The following is a 20576-nucleotide window of genomic DNA, read 5'->3' on the forward strand; positions in this document are numbered from 1 at the left end:
GACTTCTTTGGAAATATGCAAATGAGCAAGTGTTCATCAACATACAAGACCTCTGGAAGACAGACTGGCCGCCCCAGGTCTCCATGCAAACCCAGATCCAGAAAAGGTGAGGCAGCCTCCCTTCTCTGGCTACCCAGGGACCCATGAGGCAGATTGAGATCTCCTCTAAGTGATGTGTGGTAGGCTCTACCTTCTAAGACTCCCTGTAAAGCAAAGGTTAAAATCAGTCCAGAGGCTGCCTTGGCTTCCAGGTCTGCTGTATCATTCCTCATCTGCAGGCAGCAAGGCAAAACTGAGGTCCTATCCGGGGGTCGGGGGGAAAGAACCGTTGCAAGCACCAACTTATACCTGTGATATAGTCTAGGAACTTACGGAGAGAACAATTTGCAATACGGACACATGCACGCATCTGCCTCCTCGGCTCTCAGCTCCGTAAGGGAACATTACCGAATGCATTCGTAAAGTGAAAATTACACAGTAAGGTTGCCCGGATTCTTGACAGGATATGAAAAGACCATTGCTCTCGGAGCCTTGACAGTTATTAGTGAATTCAATTCATGAGACGCTTATGTTCTACTCAAAAATAAGTACATGCTACTTTAGATAAACAGGCTATTTTTAAATTAAAGTATGTAGTTACCAGTAAAAAATAACTAAGTACAATAACCATCATAAAAATTCCTTTGAACCATCAACACTCAGGCGTTGACAGCTATCAAACTGCACGTTTCTAATTCAACTCCCGGGAAATAAAGCAGTGGCGGGTCACCAAGGATGTCCCGCTCGGCCCTTACCTCGTCCGTCTTTTCTTCTGGAGAGTTCGTCCCCCCGAGGCTCTGCTGCGGGTGGCTGCCGGCGCCGGTGTTCTCACTGCCCAGGTCACAGGCGGTTTGCACCGCATCCTGGAAGGACCCGGGGCCTTGCTCCCTCTGGACGGGCCCCTCTGCCCTTTCCTCGCTGTCCACTGAACTCAGGGACAGCGCGCTGACGCTGTTGGGACACTTGGCAGGTGCTGCGTCGGGGCTCCGAGGGCTGGGGGGCTTGGGCGTGGTGGGCCTCGGAGGGCCGAGAGGAGGCTCGGGCTCCACGGGAGACCGGTCGCCAGGGCCCGGTTCCTTGGAGCCTCTGTCCGACACCTCCCGGGCCGGGGGCCTGGAGGAAGAGCCGGGGGCGCGAGGAACGGCACCTCCGGCAGCCGCGTCACTGGCCGAGCCCCCAGCACCCGCCAGCCCGGGGTCCTGGGGCTCGTCGCCCCTTCGCCCGCGCTCGGGGCCGGCGACCGCGCGGCGGGAGTAGTCGTCGTGCAGCCGGCTGTGCGGCCGCGGCCCGGGCGGGGCGCCCCCGGGGTCCCCCGGCCGGCCGGCCGCGCCGTCACCCACGAGCCGCAGCACCCGGGCCAGGTCCGGGGCCCGCAGCGGGCTCCTGCAGCGCCTGGGCCTCGCGGGGGCCCCGCCGGAGCTGTCGGAGTCCGCGGACGAGCCGCTCAGCGTCCTCCGCGGGGCCCCGCTCTCGGGCGCGCGCCGCAGCTCGGCCAGGTGCGAGGCCGACTTCCTCCGGAAAGAGCTCTTCTTGAGGAAGGTCAGGCTGTCCGTACTCTTGCTCCGCCTGCAGACGCCGTTCCTCTCGGGCTCCCGCGCCGGGGCCTCGCGTGCCGCGGGCTCTGGGTCGGGCGGCTCCGGGTCCAGGAGGCGAATGCGCCCCAGGCCGTAGGCGCGGCGGATGCTGCGGGACCGGAGAGCGCCGCGTGCGAAGCCGTCGTCGGGGTCCTCGGGGTCCGAGCCGTCGGACGCGAAGCCCGGCCCCGGGGGGCACCTGCCCGCGGGGGCTCCGGCCGCCGCGCCGTTGGGGACCGCCTTGCCCAGGTCGCGTTCCTCGGCCCCCTCTTTGGCGGCGTCCCATCCCTCCCGATTCTGAATTCCCTGGAGGACCGAGGTCTTCAGTTTTTTGAAAGACCCCATTTTCCGGAAGGAGGCCAGGGCGTTCCACGTGGAGGAGCTGCCCACGAGGCCGGCGGGCCGGGGCCGCTCGGGGTCGGCGCGCGTCCTGTTCGCGCCGGCGGAGAAGAGGCGCAGGAGGCGGGCCGGGCTGAGCCGCGCCTCCCGGCGACACGCCGGGTAGGTCACCATGCCGGGGTCTTTGGGATCAGAGATGGGACCGGGGACCGCAGCTCCGCGCCCGTGGCCGTTCTGGGCCGTGGTCATGGTCTGGGGGCCGGGAGCCCGCGGGCACCGGGCAGCGCGGTTCAGACCCACGCGCGCCTCCGTGTCCCCCGGCTCCTCGCGCACGCCTTCCTCCCAGAGGCCGCCGGCCTGGCCTTCCCGCCTGCCGTGCACATCGGGCTCCGCGGTCGTGGTCACCGCCTGCAGCGGAAAACAAAGCAGGGAGTTAGCCGTCTGCCCCCAGAAGAGCCTCCCTCTATCAACGGGGGCTCATCTATTTTGTTTAATAATTGCTAACAGAAAACCAGACCTGCCCCCTGACAGGGCCGATCACATAAAACCTATTTTAAATTAAGTTAAAATGTTCATTTTTTCTCCTAATTCACTTCGCATTAAATGAGAGGGAAGAATGCAAATTATGCATTCATTAAAAAAAGATAATTATAGGTTGTGCATTCAATATGATGGTAAACCCTGAAATGCACTGGAACTCGTTACAGGAAACTTTTGAAAAACTTCTAGAATGAAAAAGCCAAGGCATCATTCAAGACTATGTCTTCTCTTTATTCGAAATAGAAGACATCTTCAGTTATCTCACACACACGCGCACACACAAATCCCAACACTATTTCAAAATGTGTCACGGGGAAACGCTGAACTAGGTTAAATTTAATGCAGCTGGTAGAAGGCTGAGTGAGCTACAAAGCGCCACAGGGCCACAAGAGCAGGAGGGACCACGCCGAGGTGGCCTCAGGTCAGGCTCTGTGAAGGAAACCGCATTAGAAGGGCCTCTGTCAGAGGACTCTGTAACTGGCTGGGGAGTGGAGGTGAGGATAATACTGAAACATTAGAAATTCAGACACAGAAATTCAAATTAAACAAATACCCGCACCGTCTACCTTGCTCCCTCAGACCCAGAAGCCCTCTGCACACCTGTGTCTGTGCTCTCCCCCAGGTGCAAATGCTGCTCCCTCGGCTTTTGCCCATCAGCCCTCAAGGGCTAGCACGCTCCCCTGCACTCAATGAACGATTAGCGAAGGAAGGGAGGGAGGGAGGGAGGGAGGGAGGGAGGGAGGGAGGAAGGAAGGAAGGAAGGAGTCTGATCATAATCCGAAAAGGCCACCATTTATGAAGTGCTTACATGTCAGGCCCCTGTACTAAGTGCTTTCAAAACATCATGACACTGAGTAGTCATGCAAACCTACAAGGTCAACCGAATGATTTCCATTTCATACACAATCAAATGGACGCTTGGGCAGGTTAGGTAATTCATCTGGGGGTCCTGCGGCTCCCCCACCCCAAAGCCTATGCGCTTCTTCACTGCTTCAAACTAATGAACGAAGACAGAGGCAGAGATGGGATTTGAACGCAGGCATGACTCCAAGTTCAGTGCCTTATGACATAACCCGGACTTAAGTCAGATCCCGGAAGCCCTCACGACAGCAGTGAAGGCCGTTATTCCGGAGGCAACATTAAAGGCAGAAGGGAAGGAGCAAGTTGTGTAAAGACCTTGAGGTGAGGCCCCAGTCTGGCTTATTCCTCTCACATGCAGGAAAAAAATCTGACCTCATGCAAAGAGGTCTCATCTGCTGCGTCTCTCCAAATTCTCTGATGGGTTCATGTTCACTTGCCCCTCCCTTGTGCCCACTGAGGAGGGATTTCCAGGGAGAATCATGGTTAAAGCGTTGATTCCATCCAGGACCAGGGAGGCTACACGGATGTAGACCCCGGAGCCTTTCTGATGTCCACTTACCCAGTTCCACTCATCAGAAGATGGATGGGGTGCCCACATGCCCTCTGCAGTCTAATGTTCAAACAGAGGAATGAGGAGCCTGAAGAGCTGTAGGCTGCATTTGGATGAACCATATCAGTAAAATCTCAAATCATCGCGGCGCCGAGGGTGGATGTGAAACCTACAACCAGCTGTAGAATGAATCCAACACCCAGCATCCCCCGTCCATCCTCACCTACTCTGCGAGGGACAGGGCATGAGGGTTGTTGCAGCTTCTCACAATCTTGAAATGAAGAGGATGGTCTGTGCCAACTGTCAAGTCCAGTCGCAAGTCAAGTCCACTGACTGCACATTACGTAATAACAGTCTTGTTATGACGTGCCCTGGACACAGGACAGACAGGATCCCTGCCCTGTAATCTGGCTGGACGAAGACAACATACTGACACCACCACCAGAGGGCGCTATGAGACCGTCTATAACCAAGGACGCAACTGTTAAGCTGACCCTAAGGGCTCAAGGGGTGCAGGGAAGCGTTGCTTTACTGTTGGGTGGTTTGAGAATGGTCTGTGGAGGACCAGGGGCCAGGTCTAGGTCTAAACTGCCACCTGAATCTTGAGTAAAGTCATTTCAGCAATCTGTGCTTCAGCATCGTCTATAAGAGGTGCCGACATTTCCCTACATTAAGGAGAACAATGTAGTTGGAAGGATGGATCGATGTAATAGTGGAAACTCGGTGAAAACAGCTTTAGAAAAACCTACCTCCCCTTAGTCTAACTCTGAGACCATCTGCAGGTGTCTGTCACCTTCTTTGAGAATCCCTTGCTGCTCCCCCTAAAGTGAATTAGACCCCTTACTCTGTGGGTTCCAGGCATATCACCAAATTGTTTTATAAAAGCATATTATACTGATCTATATTTATCATTTTAACACGTTTACGTGGCTGCCTTCAGAACAAGACCAGTAACTCTTTGAGAGTAAGAACTGTGCTTTGCACACCAAGATTATTTAAGTTTATCTGGATATGAATTTTGTATCTGTTATCCTGCCTCGTCAATAACGGTACCAAGGCTAACAATTCATCATTACGTACCACCATATTATTCCAATGTGAAGATGTTCACATTTTTACAACACTCAAAAGTCTAAGTATGTACTTAAAGCTTATATAAGTTTTAGGATACAGATCCAGTAAAATACATACATATCTGAGTTTCTAATTGGGGCAACATGCTTTTTAAAAGACCAGTGACTTACTATTCCACGAACAACGTGACTGTTGTCTGCTGCTTGGAACGAAACGGAAAATCACGGAAGAAAGCTTTTCCTGGAATTTCCGAGTAACATACCAACTTGCATTATTTAGAACTAATACTTTGACCTCTATTCACTAACAAGGGTTGCAATTCAATCAGTGGTTTTGTAGCAAGTCTTGTAAATTGTGGGAGCTCAGCCAGAGATATTTATGAACAGAACTACAAGAAAGAATTTTAGATGGGAATATTGTGAAATCCATTGTCTAGCAGCTGGATTCTGGATTGTTTGAACTTTAGAAGGGAACATTTCTTTTCATTCGTCATGAGAATTCTCTGAAAACAACAATGACCAGTCATTTTTAAATAAGAACTTGTACTTGAATTTGAAATTCAGGAATACATACCAGGCTGATGTACAAACAAGGTTTTCGTTACATGTTCGGGTAAATAATAGGAAATGTGACACTGGAAGCAAACACTGAAATCTGCATGCTAAAGGGGTGAAAGCACAGAGCCTGGAATCACAGCATGGCAGAATATGGCCTCAGGGAACGTCCAACTCCTTACCGTAAAGATGAGGACCCTTGGTCAAGCTACAACAGGTGAAAGCACTGGGCAGCAGAGGACGTACTGGCCAAGCCCCAGGGTCACCCTAGCCCTCTTCCTTTCCCGCCAGACCTCAGCGGTTAGCCTAAGAGATTAGACTGTGCATCTCGACAATCCTGGTCTGCCCCCCACCACCAGTGCGTCCACCTGGAAGGCTTCCCTGACAAGTCCCCTGTCCTGCGGTCTAACTCACCTCCCATTCAGCCACAGTGTCCTTCCCAGAGTGCAGACGGACACGTGCCACTTCATCTAGGGATGCTGGCTGCCTCCAGACCTCAGAAGTGTCCCGTCTCAGCCCAGCATGCCATACCTTTCCCTCTAGGGATGCCGAGTGACTTACAGCCACAGTCCCTCGCACTGCGATGCTCTGGGCCGTTTCCTCACTGGCTCTCAGAGTCTTTTGCAGACATTCTTGTCTCTCTGTATTAGGGGACCACGGTCCCCAGGCTCCCCTGACCAATGGCTTCCGGTCAGGTTGGCCAGTGGGAAGCACGGGCGGGAGACGCCGTGTGCGGGAAGAAGGGAGATGACGGGGCATCCCCTCTGCCTGGGCCGCTGCTGGGGCTCGTCCAGAAGCTGCTGTGCCCCTCCTTAGCTGCCACTCCTGCTGGGGTCCCTGCTGGTCCTCGCTCCTGTGCGGGGGGTGGGGCACCTGGCCCCCCCCTTTCTCTCCAGCCTCGGGAGACAGCACCTTCCTGCTACTGTCCATCTGAGCTCTTCTGGCTTCTCGTTTCTCAGCTGAGCAAAATAATCCCTCAGTTAGGGTCTCTTCGGAACGTCTAGAGATGCTTCTCTTTTCCTGACGGATACACATACGCCCCGCCTGTCTCTAACTCAGATCAGCTCTTCCCTGGAGGCTCTCTCTCCTTCCTCCCCAACTCAGATGCCCGTCCTCTGTGGGCTCCTGTGGGAGCTGCTGTTTCAGCACTCGCCACAGTGCTCTGCAACTCTGGTCTCTCTGTCTGCTCTCTCCACGTTAACTCCGGTGAGGTTGAAACGTTCTTTGAAGGCAGAGACCAGGTCTTCTGGTCAACCTCCGGTGAGGTTGAGAAGTTCTTTGAAGGCAGAGACCAGGTCTTCTTGAACTCTGCATCCTCTGCTCCAGCCAGTGACTAATGAAGGATGGGAACCCCCCTCCTCTTGCACATCCAGGGCCAGATCATCCTCAGCTGTGAGGCTGGCCTGTGCATTGTAGGATGAGCCTGCCCGTTTTATCCTCCCCTTTCCCTTCCTGGTAGGTCCTTTCATTCTCTTATTCATTCCAAAATCTTTCCCAGAACCTTGCTGGAATCAAGACTCTGACTGGGAGCTCAAATTCTAGCATCCACACCTTATGAACAGGTTGTATTCTAAAGGGTTACTTACGGGCAATCTATTTCCCCATAGACTCTGTCCACCAAACTACATTTAACCGATAATATAGTGAATTTAACCATAATTTATAACATTTCCATAGGAAAATGCATCTAAGATTCAATGGTGGGTTCTAGTTCCAAGGATGACGTTCCTTTCCCCACTGCCCGGTCCTTAATACAAAACCCTCTCCCTCTCCCTTTCGACCCCCGTGTCCACATCTCAAAGGAAGACTGTCCTTCCCCCATGGACATGGCATCCTTGGGGTCTCTCCAGGTGACAATGGGGGAGGATGGTTCAAAAGAGCAGAGCTCTGCCTTCATTTAAATACCCAATCATTTAAGTGTCTAAAACTGAAAGTGTACATAAAACCGTAGCTCGGACAAGACTGGGTCACTGTATCTCTGGGAAGGGTGTGGATTCTATACAAGGTGTGACGGGCTGGCTGGCCTTATCTGGGTTACTAGGGTAAACCGCACTCCTGCATGTGAGAATGGGGTCTCCCAGTAGGGAGTGGATGTTTGCTTTGTCAATTCTGAGGGTTTGCAAAGGCAGGCCTTAGGCCAAAGAGAGGAAAACCTTCCTTTGGTCTCTGAAGCCAGGGGTGGGCAGGTCTAGCCAGGCGTGCTAGGGTAGGTCTGCACCTGAGCTGTGCTTCCTGGCTGTGACCCCAACGCTCAGCGAAGTGCCAGCCTCTGAACCCCGCGTCCTGCCCCCCACTCTAAACCCCGGGGTTCCTGCACCTGTTCCCCAGCCCCCATCCTTCTCACGGTAAGTCTGCAGCAGTAACCTCCCAAGTTCTCGGTGAGGACTACCTCATGCCAGCAGCCAATGCCACAAAGGATGTCACCACAGCAACGGGGCCTCCCCTGCACTGACAGTTCAGAGTAAAGAAAGTTTTCCAGATGGGTGGCCCTAATCTTGAAGGCACGTTGAAGGTCACTGGAGCAAAAGCAACGGTTCTGCTTGCGAGAGGCCGTTTGGCAGAAATCTGGAGCTGTGCGTCACTGGGCTCACCCCGCAGGCTGCACAGAAACCCCCTCCAACGATCAACACAGCTTGTATACCCAGCATTTGGTAAAAACCATTTATAAGGGTATATATGTTGGTGGTGTATTTTCCCTGAACTTATGTTACCGCTCAAGGTTTTTGGTTTTGTCTTTCTGCATAAAATGTCTTTCTGGGCATAGAACCCCAGTTGATAACACTGCCTTTTGGCGGAAACAAGATCAGCCTTTCACTCCGTTTCCATCCAATTAGGTCTCAGTTTAGGGGGTGTGGGAGCAGCACGCCCTGCCATCACTACGGACAGGGGTCCAGAGAACACCCTCCCCTGCCCTGTTCAGTCGGCATCCCGCATCCTCACACTGTTCACAGCAAAGCAGTTGCTGAAATGCCGTGTTTGTCGAATTTAAACGTCGTCTTTGAACCGAACTGACGTCTGGCTGTTGTTTCACAGACGTCATCCCGCAGGAGGCACCCTGGGTACCAACGTGAATGGAGCAGTGGTAACCAGCAGGCGCCCGCACCCATGCCTCCACAGTGGGGGGGGGGGGGGGGGGGAGCAGCCCCACAGGAGCTGCGCTGGGGCCACTCTGTTCGAGGAGGGGCTGTTGTGACGAGCCCGCCCCAGGGGACATCAATGGCCCCTCTGAGGCTTGAAGAAGGGATGCTGAGGGCCTCAGACACTGTGCTCGAGCACAAAGGAGACCTCCTGTACTCAGGGGGCCCGGCCTCACCCTCCTGCGGCTCAGAAGGGCCAGCCGGCCCCCAGGGCGAGGAAACCTTGACGGAGGAAAACGCCACGCGCATCTCAGGCCCTCGCTCAGTGCCAACTTCTCAGTTCATGTTTGTCCTTCGAAAAGGGACTCGCAGGCAACTCAGGAGAGCTCCTCTGCAGCTTCTTTGGGGTTCTACCATTCTTTCTACGACAAAGACTTGGGCCAGAAGCTTCCACGGGATCGTATGGCCTGCTCCACCGCTCGGCTTCTTTGCCAAGGGCCCCTGCTACAGGAAGGGCACCGCTCCTGGGGTTGCGCACAGCAAGCTCTCACGGGACAGTGACAGGTGGCACCCCTCCTGTGTCCACTCTCTCTACTAGCCGACCACCTACTAGTGCAGGAGACAGGCTGTGCGACGTGCTCTGTCCCGTAATCTTACCCTCCAGATGCAGCCCGCGAGCATCTTCCTCTCCTCCCAGGTTCAGCTCTGACCTCCGCCCCCGCCTGTCCCACTAACCCGCGGGCTCTCACACCCCCACCCTCAGCCAGCCTCCAGCTCTGCCCGTGCGGACACTGGCCACCAGGTGGCTCCGTCCCACTCCCAGCCCCGTTCACCCGACGGGATGCTTCTAGCTCTCTCATGTCAGAAGCTTCTGGAAGCCCAACAGAAGACAGGAGCATGTGTCAGACTCAGGAAAACCCCGGCATCACACCCCACTGACACAGCTCCCTTGACACAAAGCTTAATAAGGTTCTAAATATGTCAGATGCTCGGAGGACCTGACATGAAACGAGCATTATATTCTGTCTTTCATGAAAAGTTCAAAACCAGTCTAGGTGCTAAAAAAAACTCAAGAATGACAAAGACGGAACTATCTTGAACCTAAAATAAGGAGAGTGGAGGAAGGGGGGGGAAGCAAGGTGGGGGGACTCCCCAGGAGGCTCGGGGAAGGTGAGCCCCAGGCGACCAAGAAAGGACACGGGTCTGCTCCCCGCCCCGCCCCCAAGAGCCGCTGCAAAGGAGCCGGTGACGACAGACAAAGCCAGGCGCGTTCCTCGGTAAGACCAGCCTCAGAGAGTCAGGGGGTCCCCGGGCTGGGGTAACAGGATCCCAACACCCCTGAGAGCACCTCACAGGTTTTCAGGAGAAGCAAATGCACCCTAAACAGAATATTTTCATTGGAGTATCGGTCCCGCTCGTAACAGGACACCCCTCCCTGTAAAGCGTAAGTTTTATCGTTGTAGGTTAATGTGAAAAAGGTAAACAGGAAATGGAATTCAAATTTATAGATCAAAAAGAAGTGCAATACTTCTCTGCTGGAAATTCAATGGATATAAGCCTCTTACAGGCGAATCTGGACTGACGCAAAAGTAGCATCTCCCACGGGGTCCATGGGGGTGCAGAAAAGGCCCCACCTGCACAGGTCACTGCTTTGTGATCCAAGATCGGAGCACCTCCTCCACCCTCCAGCCAGCCTGCCGGGTCAAAGGTCACTGCCAGACCGCAATGAAGGACCGGAGAAGGGATGTCTAAACGTGGATGTGGGGGGAATGCCATTATTTCATTTTTAAACTAGTTCTATCTTTTCTCCTTACAGATGGATAATATATGCTTCAGGACTCCTTTCAACCCTGACTATGACTTGTAAGTAACTGACATCTCCAATTGGGACCCGTGGTATTCTAAATGTCAGTGTAGAAGTCAATGGTTCAGAATTTAAAACACATTTTCTTGTAAGATTCTATCATCTGCTCAACCCCCCTTAATTCCTAATGTAAATAAACTATGTCACCAATAGTAAGGAATGTGCTCACTATATTAATTATCATTAATTATCGTTAATTATTAGTGTATTATACTCAATTCATAATAGGAATTAATAAAAAGATGAACCTGATTTCTTTGGCTTAGGGGCTCGTATGGTAGCAGAAGTAGAAGGATGGGAAAGCCCCTCTGCGGTACTGGGAACAGGTGGGTTGTCCTTGGACTCCTCTGGCCTCACATGTCCCCTGCAAAAAAAACACCCTGCCCAAGTCTGCTGGTTCATTTCTTTGCTAACAATCATTTCAGAGCTGTAATGATACAGCAGTCCCCGTCATCCCTCCCAGACCGAACGCTCTGATGCAAGAAACCGTGCTTTGGCAGAAATCTCTCCTCGCTGCTTCCGGGCGGGGACACAAGCAGCTCAGGGCCACGTGCAGGTAATGGCATCACCTGAGTGCAGAGGATTAGAAAGAGGCACCGGTGGCTTCCATTTAAGTGGACTTCCTGCGGCTTGTTTTGAAACTTCATCTCGTAACAAGAAAGAACCTCACGTGAGGCATCATCCGTTCCTTCAGTCATTCCAGGAGGTTCCCCTGATCCCTCCTGTCTGACTGGTGTCGGGACAGACAGAGGAGGAGAGAGGGGAACAGCAGACACCGTCTCAGCCACCACAGACCTTTATCCCACTGGGGAGACACATGATTAAACAAGCAATGAAGTCTGCATCGTTATGACACCTGGACGGGCTCCTTCAGAAGTGACACCAGTGCCAGAACTGAAGCTGATGGAAGGTGGGAGCACCTGACAAAGGTCCGCATTTTACTTTGCTGACTTGACCTCGACAAGAACCGTCTTTCATTCCCGCGCCCCACGCCTTAAGTGTGACAACTGAGTTTCAACCAATCTTCTAAAATTAGAAATTAAATGAAGTCAAAGCCCCTGTCCTCTGGAGACAACTGAGAACATAACTGGGTTTTAACAGAGAAACAGGAACGGGGGCCTTTACCAACTGAGAACATAACTGGGTTTTAACAGAGAAACAGGAACGGGGGCCTTTACGACAATTACTGTTGATGTTTTTGCGATCACACTGCATTTTCAAGCTGAATTCCTAAGTCTACCTTGGCCCTAAGGATAGCTCCTGATCCCCTCGGTTAGGGTTGGGACATTTCTCACTGAGTCTATCGCTGTCATTACGGGTCCCTGCGTGCGCGCTGAGAGCCCACCGGTACTGATGCCAAGGTCCACACGGGCCTGTTCTGCAGGAGATTGTAATCTTGTCCAGAAAACAAGAAAAACATCATCAGAGATTCCTATTTTCTGGGAATACTGCGTTTTCCACATAATTTTGTAAAACTTTAGGTTAAAAACCCCCTATATCCAGTCTTCAACGAAAAGTGTGTATTCATGTATGAGACTCCTGCTTGCCTTCAAACTAAATCAAGCACACGAATTCATGAAATTTCTAATTTTCTTCTCTCTCTACACTTAGAAACAGCCTTCTTTGGATGGCTAGTTAAAAACTACTTAATAAATGGAATATTTAGGTGTTTCTTTTGGCCGAGGGGCTGCATGAGAGACTTGCTGAGAAACCAGGACACATGGACTAATAAGGAAGTTTGGGACCCTCTGGACCAGGGTCGAACCTGCTCGCGGCAGAGAGCAGCCTGGACAGCACCTCCCCCGACAGGGCCTTCAGGACTGCCTCTGGGAGTGGCTCGCTCAGAAACGTGCATGTGTCCTTGAGGACGGGCCCGTCCTCATCGTCCTTCGCGTCCACGTGGACACAGCGTGTCTGGCATGTATCAGCAGCTCAATGAATATCTGATGAAACATCCAGGGCCTCCGTGTAAACACTGAGTCCGGATGCCTTCAAAGTAACCTTACCCTGCGGGAGAGACTGCCAGGTCCTCCTCCTGAAGTAACTGGGCACTGTTAACATCCAAAAAAATCTTGGCTTCTCTTCCCACCTCTCTACCAAGAGAAATGAGAAATAAGTCTGAAACTTGGAGGGGGCCACTGAATTTAAGCAGCAAATTCCAATTCTCGCCTTTAGGAACTGGCCCTGGAGTGAAGGGAAGGCCCCACGTTACTGAGATCAGGCTTTTCCAACACACGTGACTGTCACCCACTGGTCACACACGGAGACCCACACAGGGACCCATGGCCCATCCTTGACAACGGAATTCAGGGAAACCACGCAAAGGGCCAGGGAGGTCTGCCCTTGGCTGAATCTGACACCTGACTCGTCACCAAAACAGACAATGAAACGAAGCTCGTGTCTCTGTGATGAACTGAGAAAAAGATGGAAAAAGCTGCAGTGTTGGCATGGCTTCCTTTCCTGCTGAGGATGGCCAGGCACCCATCTACATCCTGCCCGGAAGGGTCCCCTGCAAAGAGCCAACTCCAGACGTGTGCTCTTCGGAAACCCTCACAGAATAAACCCGTGCGTGATTCTAGGGGCCGTTTACTAACTCCTAAATAAGTGAGGGTTTACTACTCCCTTCTCAGCTACTCCATGGCCAGAGTGGACAAGCTCGGGGATGCTTTAGCTCACAAAACTGGTGGAGTTCCCTACACTGTTCTCATCTCCGGCGCGGGGCTTTGTTAACTTAGCGCAGTGAAAATTTCTGCTGTCCAGTCATTAGAGGTGTAAGTGGAGACGCAGAACAAAAGACAAAACCGGTCTAATGAGAGCTGTCAGGGCCCCCACCTGTGTCTTCTGACAGGAGTAGCAGCTCTGTTGTCTGTTACTTTGCGAGATCCTTCCTCCTTCTCCCTTCAGGTATTAAACCCCAATGTTAACTTTCTTCCCCAATTTGCACACACGAAGTCACAGAAGCATCCTAATATTGTACCTCAAAGTACAGGTGAGGCTAAAATACAGGAACTTATTAGGTCTCTGATGGAGGCCAGTGCTGGGGTGGGAGGGGGGGTCTATGGACTGTGCTGGCTGCATACCCGCCGGCCCAGGACTGGGCTCTACGAGCTTGCTGGCTGGGTGCTCCGTCCGCTCGGGTGCAGAAGAGACACTTGTCCCCGGGCTGGTCTCAAGAACGTGCTGTTCCCCGTGGGACCAGCACCCCTTTATGATCATGGGCAAAATATTTACGGCTGTTGGCCACCTATTTAGGGTGACCGTGCGGCTTTACAACCAAAAGAGGGCTTGGGGGCCCCATCAAAGGAAGATCAAACTCTTCTCCACAGTGCAATTATTCATGTCCTTCTGAAACTGAGTCCTGGAAGAATTAAGAAACAAACTTGCAAACACACAGCAAAGTGATTGTCTTTTAAAAGGAAGAATACACTCAGATGTAGCAAAGAATATAGGAGTCAAGTATTATAGAGTTACTTATTGTAATTGTATAAAAATAAATGTTACTGCAACATGGACAGCCTTCAAAAGCTAAATGAAGCCTTAAAGAGCAAAGTGAAGGCAGACAGCGCGGAGATGGCATGCTGTCGGGTCCTGGCGACACTGAGGTGTCCCGGAAGGGTGACTCTACCCAGCAAGTCGAGGGCTGTAGCCGGGGGCTGGGGAGGAAACAAGCAGTGAGTAAACATGGCCACGAGGGTTCTTCTGGGGACGATGGTTGCACAGCTCTGTAAAACTTCCAAAAAATAACTGAATCGTACAATTGCAGTGAGTGAATTTTATGGTATGTAGACTGTATCAGGAAAGCTGTTAAAAGCACAAAGTTGATGATATTAAGCATAATGGCCTCGGGCATAGTCTAATAAACATTCTGAAGAGGACTTAGACACATAATTCAAGGCAAAGCATGTATTTACTCTAAGTACCCAGAGCACGTATTTCCGTCAAAAGAGCCACAGTGACTTCCCGAGTCCCCAGCCGGAAGGGCCGCAGGTTCCGCCCTCATCACCAGCGACCTCAGGAAAGGCCTTCTCTCCTGACGGTTCTCGCAGCACTCTTTTCAGGGGCTTTAAAACGAAGATTTTGATTGCTCAGTGTCTGCCCGTGTGGACTTCCTAAATCACACAGGAGAGCCACCTTCCTTCCTGTGACCTTCCTGTGACCAGCAGCGAAGAAGCCACGAGAGAGACCCTCACAGCAAAGCGACCAGGAGCGCTCAAAACCGGGTGTGAGCCAATGCTTCTCCTCGGAAAGCCAGGCTCCCGGGCCGGCGGGCCCTCCGGGCGTGCGTGCAGGAGGGACCATCTCCCTGGGCATCGAGAGGGGCTGCCCGCGTGGGCGCCGGGGCCCGGACGGCGGGGCTGCCGCGTTTCAGCTGATGCAACCCCACCCTCAACCCCCGCCCCGCTAAGCAGGAGCATTCAGCACGTCTGCCCACGTCCCAGGCCCTCCTGGGCAGCTCCACGCATGACAACGGTTACAGGCTGAAAACTAGTCCCGTAAACCCAGCAGCCCCCAGAGCTCCCCCACCTCCACTATCTGCTGCTCTGGGGTTTGTTTTCCATTTTAAAAGACTTCATCCCCATCTTCATGCTCGGGGCTCCATCCAGCCCCTGTTTCCCCCTTCTTCCCCTCCCGCGGCCCCTCCTCTTGGGGACCACAGTGTCTCCCATCCTCCTGGTCCTGTTCCTAGTTCTTCAGCGGTCTTCACAGACGGGATTTCCGAGGGTTGGAAGCGATAAAGAGCTTTGTCCGATGCCTCATTTTACCCAAGAGAACAAGTCGAAATAGCTGACACGTTCATAGCCGTTTTATTCACAGTCGCCGAAACTTGCAAACAATCAAGATGATCTTCAGGGGGTGACTAGAGAAATGCACTGCGGTGCATCCAGATGACAGAGTAGTATTCAGTGCTAAAAAGAGCTGAGCTGCCAGCCATTTGGAAAAAAAAAACATGGAGAAACCCTCAAAGAATAAAATCCAAAAAAGCCACATACTGGATAGTCCCAACTATATGCCATTCTGGAGAAGGCACAACCATGGAGACAATGGACACATCAGTGGTTCCCAGGGGTTACGGGAGGGAGGGAGGGACAGGCAGAGCACAGAGGATTTTTCAGACGGTGAAACCACTCTGTGCGATGCTGTCATGGTGGATACTTGTCACTCTGCACTTGTGCAGACTCAGAATGGACAACCCCAAGAGTGAGCCCTAATGTAAACAAACCATGGACCCTGGGTGATGACACGGTGTCAGTGTCAGCTTGCGGATTGGAACGACTGTGCCAGGCTGATGTGACATGTTACCAGCAGGGAGAAACCGTATGTCAGGCAGAGGGGTATTTGAGAACACTGTACTTGCTGATCAATTTTTCTGTAAACCTAAAAGTACTCTAAAAAAGGGTCTAAGTTTAAAACATAAAGAAACAAACAGCTGCTTAGTAAGTGGGATGGTCAAGCCAGTGACACAGGCCCTTATTACCTGAGAGCTCTGCGTACGACGCAGAAGGCCCGCTCATCCAGGCAGGCGCCCAGAGACCTGCCCCCTGGGTCGGCGATCATGCCCAAGGTCTTGTAAGGGGAGAACCAGGACCACTGCATCACCAAGACTCAGGAACCGCCATCAACGTCCAAACTCTGTGCGTGTCACCCCAACCTGCCGACTGCAACGTTCACACGAAAGAGCAAGGGTTGGGGTACCTGTCATATTCTGGGTGGAGGGGGACAGGGAGGTGCCAGGTCAAGGGCCTCGATTTTATCACAAGGTTAAAGCTGGGTTATTACACGAAACCGAGCATTTTAATTGCAGAAGTGAGCAGTTTGTTTAAACTGGAAGTGACTGTGAGATTTTTATGACCCACAGGTGACAGGGAGAGTCAGGGGACCTAGCTGGGTTTTCAGGGAGGTCAGGGAAGGAAAGAAGCACAGAATTAATTCACAGGCCCCATGGGGAGCAGGAAAAACAACTGCCTCATAGTCACATCTCATACGTTATGCTTATTCAACTAGGAAATTATAAAGAATAAAGTATTACTGAGGAATATTTATCTGTGTGGAAAACCAATAATGAAAAGTTAAGGAGTGATAAGCCCAAAATTCAGGGTGATGGTTACCTCTCAGGAGGAGTTGTTAAACTTACACATGTTACAAAGATTCTTTGTATAAATTAAATATTTAATGGTCATCTTCTGGAAGGTATACCAGTGTTAGAAGGATGAGTCAGCAAATACTAATAAAAATAACCTATAGGGCTTCCCTGGTGGCGCAGTGGTTGACAGTCCGCCTGCCGATGCAGGGGACGTGGGTTCGTGCCCCGGTCCGGGAGGATCCCACGTGCCGCGGAGAGGCTGGGCCCGTGAGCCATGGCCGCTGGGCCTGCGCGTCCGGAGCCTGTGCTCCGCGGCGGGAGAGGCCACGGCAGTGAGAGGCCCGCGTACCGCAAAAAACATATAATCTAATAGGACTAAGTAGCTGTACCAATCACTTGGCATCAGACAGACCTGTGCTCAAATTGCTACTGCAGATTCAGCAACCAAACAGCCCTGAACAAGTGACACAGTTCCCCCATCTAGAAAAAGGGGGAAAATAATGGTATTCTCCAAGTTGGAGTTGGGTTAAATAGCAGAATGCCTGTTGAAGAGCTCAGAGGAGTTGGGCAAAGAGAATAACCGCTCCCATTCAGATCACTGACCACATGCCAGGAGCCCTGGGAAGTACCTTACAGGCACAATCCCACTGAATTATCTCAAGGTCATATAGTAATAAACAAAGGAGACAGGATTTGAACCCACAGACAGTCTGACTCCGGTGCTAGGCTAGTAACCATCCTGCTACTCTTTCTGTCTGATAAAACTCCTATATTATTATTAATGGTGTTGCTCACCATCATAACTATTCACGGTTTAAAAAATTAGGTTTAAAAATTACCTATACACGGCTAACATGGGACTACTTGACACAAAGAACCCAAAGATGTAGAAAGCCGGGTGGCCACTGTGATCCGACACTGTCACGCGACTCTCAGAAATTCCAGTACATTCAACTCCACGCACAGGATAGGAACCGAGCTCGATCAAAGAGGCAACGGTCTTTCCCAGCCCTCCCCTAACCCGTACCCTGGCCAGTTAACCTGGGATAATACATCCAGTTCTAAGCACCACATCTTAAAAGAACAGACACACTGCAGATCGGTTTGGACAATGACCTGGTACCCACGTCCTTTCACAAACAGTAGAAGGATCCTGGGATACTCAGCTTTTAACACAAATTTTAGGGATTTTCCTAGGGAAGGAGTACAGATTTACTCACACGTGCACCCTCTGGGAGAATCAGTGCATAGAATATGGTTGCTTTCCTTCCGGAACAAAGAATTTACGAACAATCAAGGAATCGGGAACATGCGTCTAGCCCCCAGGACGGCCCAGCGACCACAGACCGCAGAGGGCCTGGGGGCTGGATGCATCACCTCTGAGGTTTCCTCCACCTTTACGGTTTTGTGATCCTGAAAATACGTACTACATCTCCTAAAAATACAATCCTTCCATAAACAGCAGTCAGGGCCCTTTGGGGAGGGCACCGCCCACTGAGGACGCCCTCGGGTCATCACTTGGTTAAAGCTCTTCTGACCGTGCTGAGCCCCAGTCACCTCCCAGTGTCCACATCCTCGTGACCACAGGTGGGACAGGCCACACAACTCCGGGCTTTGCAGAGCAAGGACAAGGAGAAGAGACTGGAACAAATGCACCTGCTCACTTGCTGAACCAGACGTCCAGCTTTAAGTTCCCGCAAGACTTAACTTAGGAAACCGGCGTGAACTGAGCTGCCCCAAGAAGGAGACAGCACAATGCTTCCACGGTGACCCCAGACTACACTTCAGCAGAATTAACCAGGCATCGAACCACACGTAACCAGGCCCCAGTGGGAGACGCCTGCAATGTTGTTACTGAGTCTAAAGGATTTCACGACAAACGGTTTGAGAGACCGCTAGCCATTTTTTCTTGTTGCTGGAACAACCAGCAAAGCCATCTGTCTCTGAAATAGGCCTGCTGCTTTATTCCTGGGTCTCTGCCTGTTCGGGGGCAGGGAGGCTGTGAGGACCTGACACTGAGAACAGTCAGTTTAGAAACAAAACAAGTGAAGAGGAGAGGATGGGGTGGGCGAGGGGAGGAGCTGGAAGAACAAGGGCTCTGCTTCCAGGAAACCGAGTACATGTCACTGGGCGGCTTGTCCCCCAGGACGCCCCGTGCACGCCGAGTCCCAGGCATCCTGGTAATTTCAGTGATATTAATGGTCCCTCTCTAATCCTTATACACATTTTAAACATCCGGAAATGGAAACCCAGCAAAGGGTGGCACCTTTCACACCACAGCGGCTCCAACAGGACCACCCAAAGGCCGTTTCATTCTCTAGGAGAATGTGTCTTATTTTGATGTGCTATTTTGTGATGATCTGGTAAGTTACAGATTAATTTGCAGATTATCTGTGGCCAGTAGAGATGCAGATCATTTCTGCCATGCAGAAAAGATAACCACAAAGGTCACGGTTTTACTGCCTATGAGGCATTACCTGGTTTTGTCTCCAATTCAGCAAACCTTTCAGCCCTTCCTGCCGGACGGTCTAACGCTCTGATCCTGAGCGCCCCGGCCCCAGCCCCCTGCCCTCACTCACCAGCCAGATGTCTTTCACACAAGCTCACAATGGATCTGTGGGCTAGTCATGCTTTAACACTTTGAAAATTGTACCTTGATACATTTAATCTATATTCAGCCACCACTGGCCCATTACTCTTTCCATCTTTATAACCTTCTGCTGAGTCTGTGTTATGTCACAGTTTTTGTCACTGTTATCATATACTCTTAACTGTTTTATAATACAAATAGTGTCGATTTTGTAGCAGTTATAATAAAAACAACAAAAAGTTTTATCACAAAGTTAAGATTTCTAAATAACCAAGTTCCATTTTTCCAATATATCTGATCACTGCCCACCTACACAGGCAACTGGTTGCTTAGTTCAACCTGGACTCCTTCTCCTCAAATTGGTTCTCTTTTTCTAGATAATCCAGTACTCTAGTCTAATTTAGAAATCATGCCTATTATTGTCTCTTAAAATACGCTGCTTCCTACTGGTCTGCCGATTTCTTTAGAGAGCAAATAACATTTATAGAACATTAACCGCCAGACATTGTATCAGACGATCCGTGTGTTTGAACAAACAGGCAACGAGGAAACCAGAATTGTTTTAAAAATGAGCTGCCGGGCTTCCCTGGTGGCACAGTGGTTGGAAGTCCGCCTGACGATGCAGGGGACGCGGGTTCGTGCCCCGGTCCGGGAAGATCCCACATGCCGCGGAGCGTCTGGGCCCGTGAGCCATGGCCGCTGAGCCTGCGCGTCCGGAGCCTGTGCCCCGCAACGGGAGAGGCCACAGCAGTGAGAGGCCCATGTACCGCAAAAAAAAAAAAAAAAATGAGCTGCCATCTTTACTTCACTCTTTAAAAGCCATAACCCCGAGTGGTGATTCTCAAAATTCCCATCTCCTTTTCGTGATTTTCTACCCTCTAAGTGCTTTCCATCTTTGTTATCTCTCATTTTCCTATGCTGTTATTATTGATATTATATTGCAGTATGGTACATGGACCTACTTAGCTTCTAGAGCTTTTGGAAATGTCCTTCTGCTTTGCTCACCCTCCCGATTCCACACCGGATGCCCCCACGGATGCAAGATCCGTGCGGTCTGGTCACTCGTTTCTGCTCCACGCGCAGCTCTAATTACCTTCATTTCACCCAGAGGACAGTGGGTCCTGGGACTCACGGGGGTCCAGGGCTCCCAGCAGGAGGCCCGAGCTGGGCACTGACAGGAGAGCAGCCTGACCTTCTCTCTTCTCCACACCACACTGCCTCTCAGCACGGTCCCGGTTCCAGAAATTTCCAGTAAGAACTTAACCATGCCTGATCCCTTGGGGGAAGCAAAGGGATGCTTAGAAAGAGCAGGTCGCTTGACAGAAGTCACAGAGCCAGCATGAGAACTTGGAACACAAACTCAGGTCCTTTCAGCTGTAAACTGTCATCTTCAATGACTTAGTCACGAATATTTAAGCCCCCGGCCCCCAAA

At 51.6% G+C, this 20576-nt stretch overlaps 1 protein-coding gene across 1 annotated transcript in view; it reads right to left on the reverse strand.

Annotated features, from left to right (window-relative positions):
- Window positions 1-20576, reverse strand: part of SPATA13 (spermatogenesis associated 13) — a 122491-nt gene that overhangs the window by 73135 nt on the left and 28780 nt on the right. The window contains exon 2 of the mRNA XM_032611681.1: window positions 795-2360. Within this exon, the coding sequence (XP_032467572.1) occupies window positions 795-2201 (1407 nt within the window). The 5' untranslated portion in view covers window positions 2202-2360. The remainder of the gene's footprint in view (window positions 1-794; window positions 2361-20576) is intronic.

The sequence above is a fragment of the Phocoena sinus genome, chromosome 18 (assembly GCF_008692025.1).
Source record: "Phocoena sinus isolate mPhoSin1 chromosome 18, mPhoSin1.pri, whole genome shotgun sequence".
NCBI lineage: Eukaryota > Metazoa > Chordata > Mammalia > Artiodactyla > Phocoenidae > Phocoena > Phocoena sinus.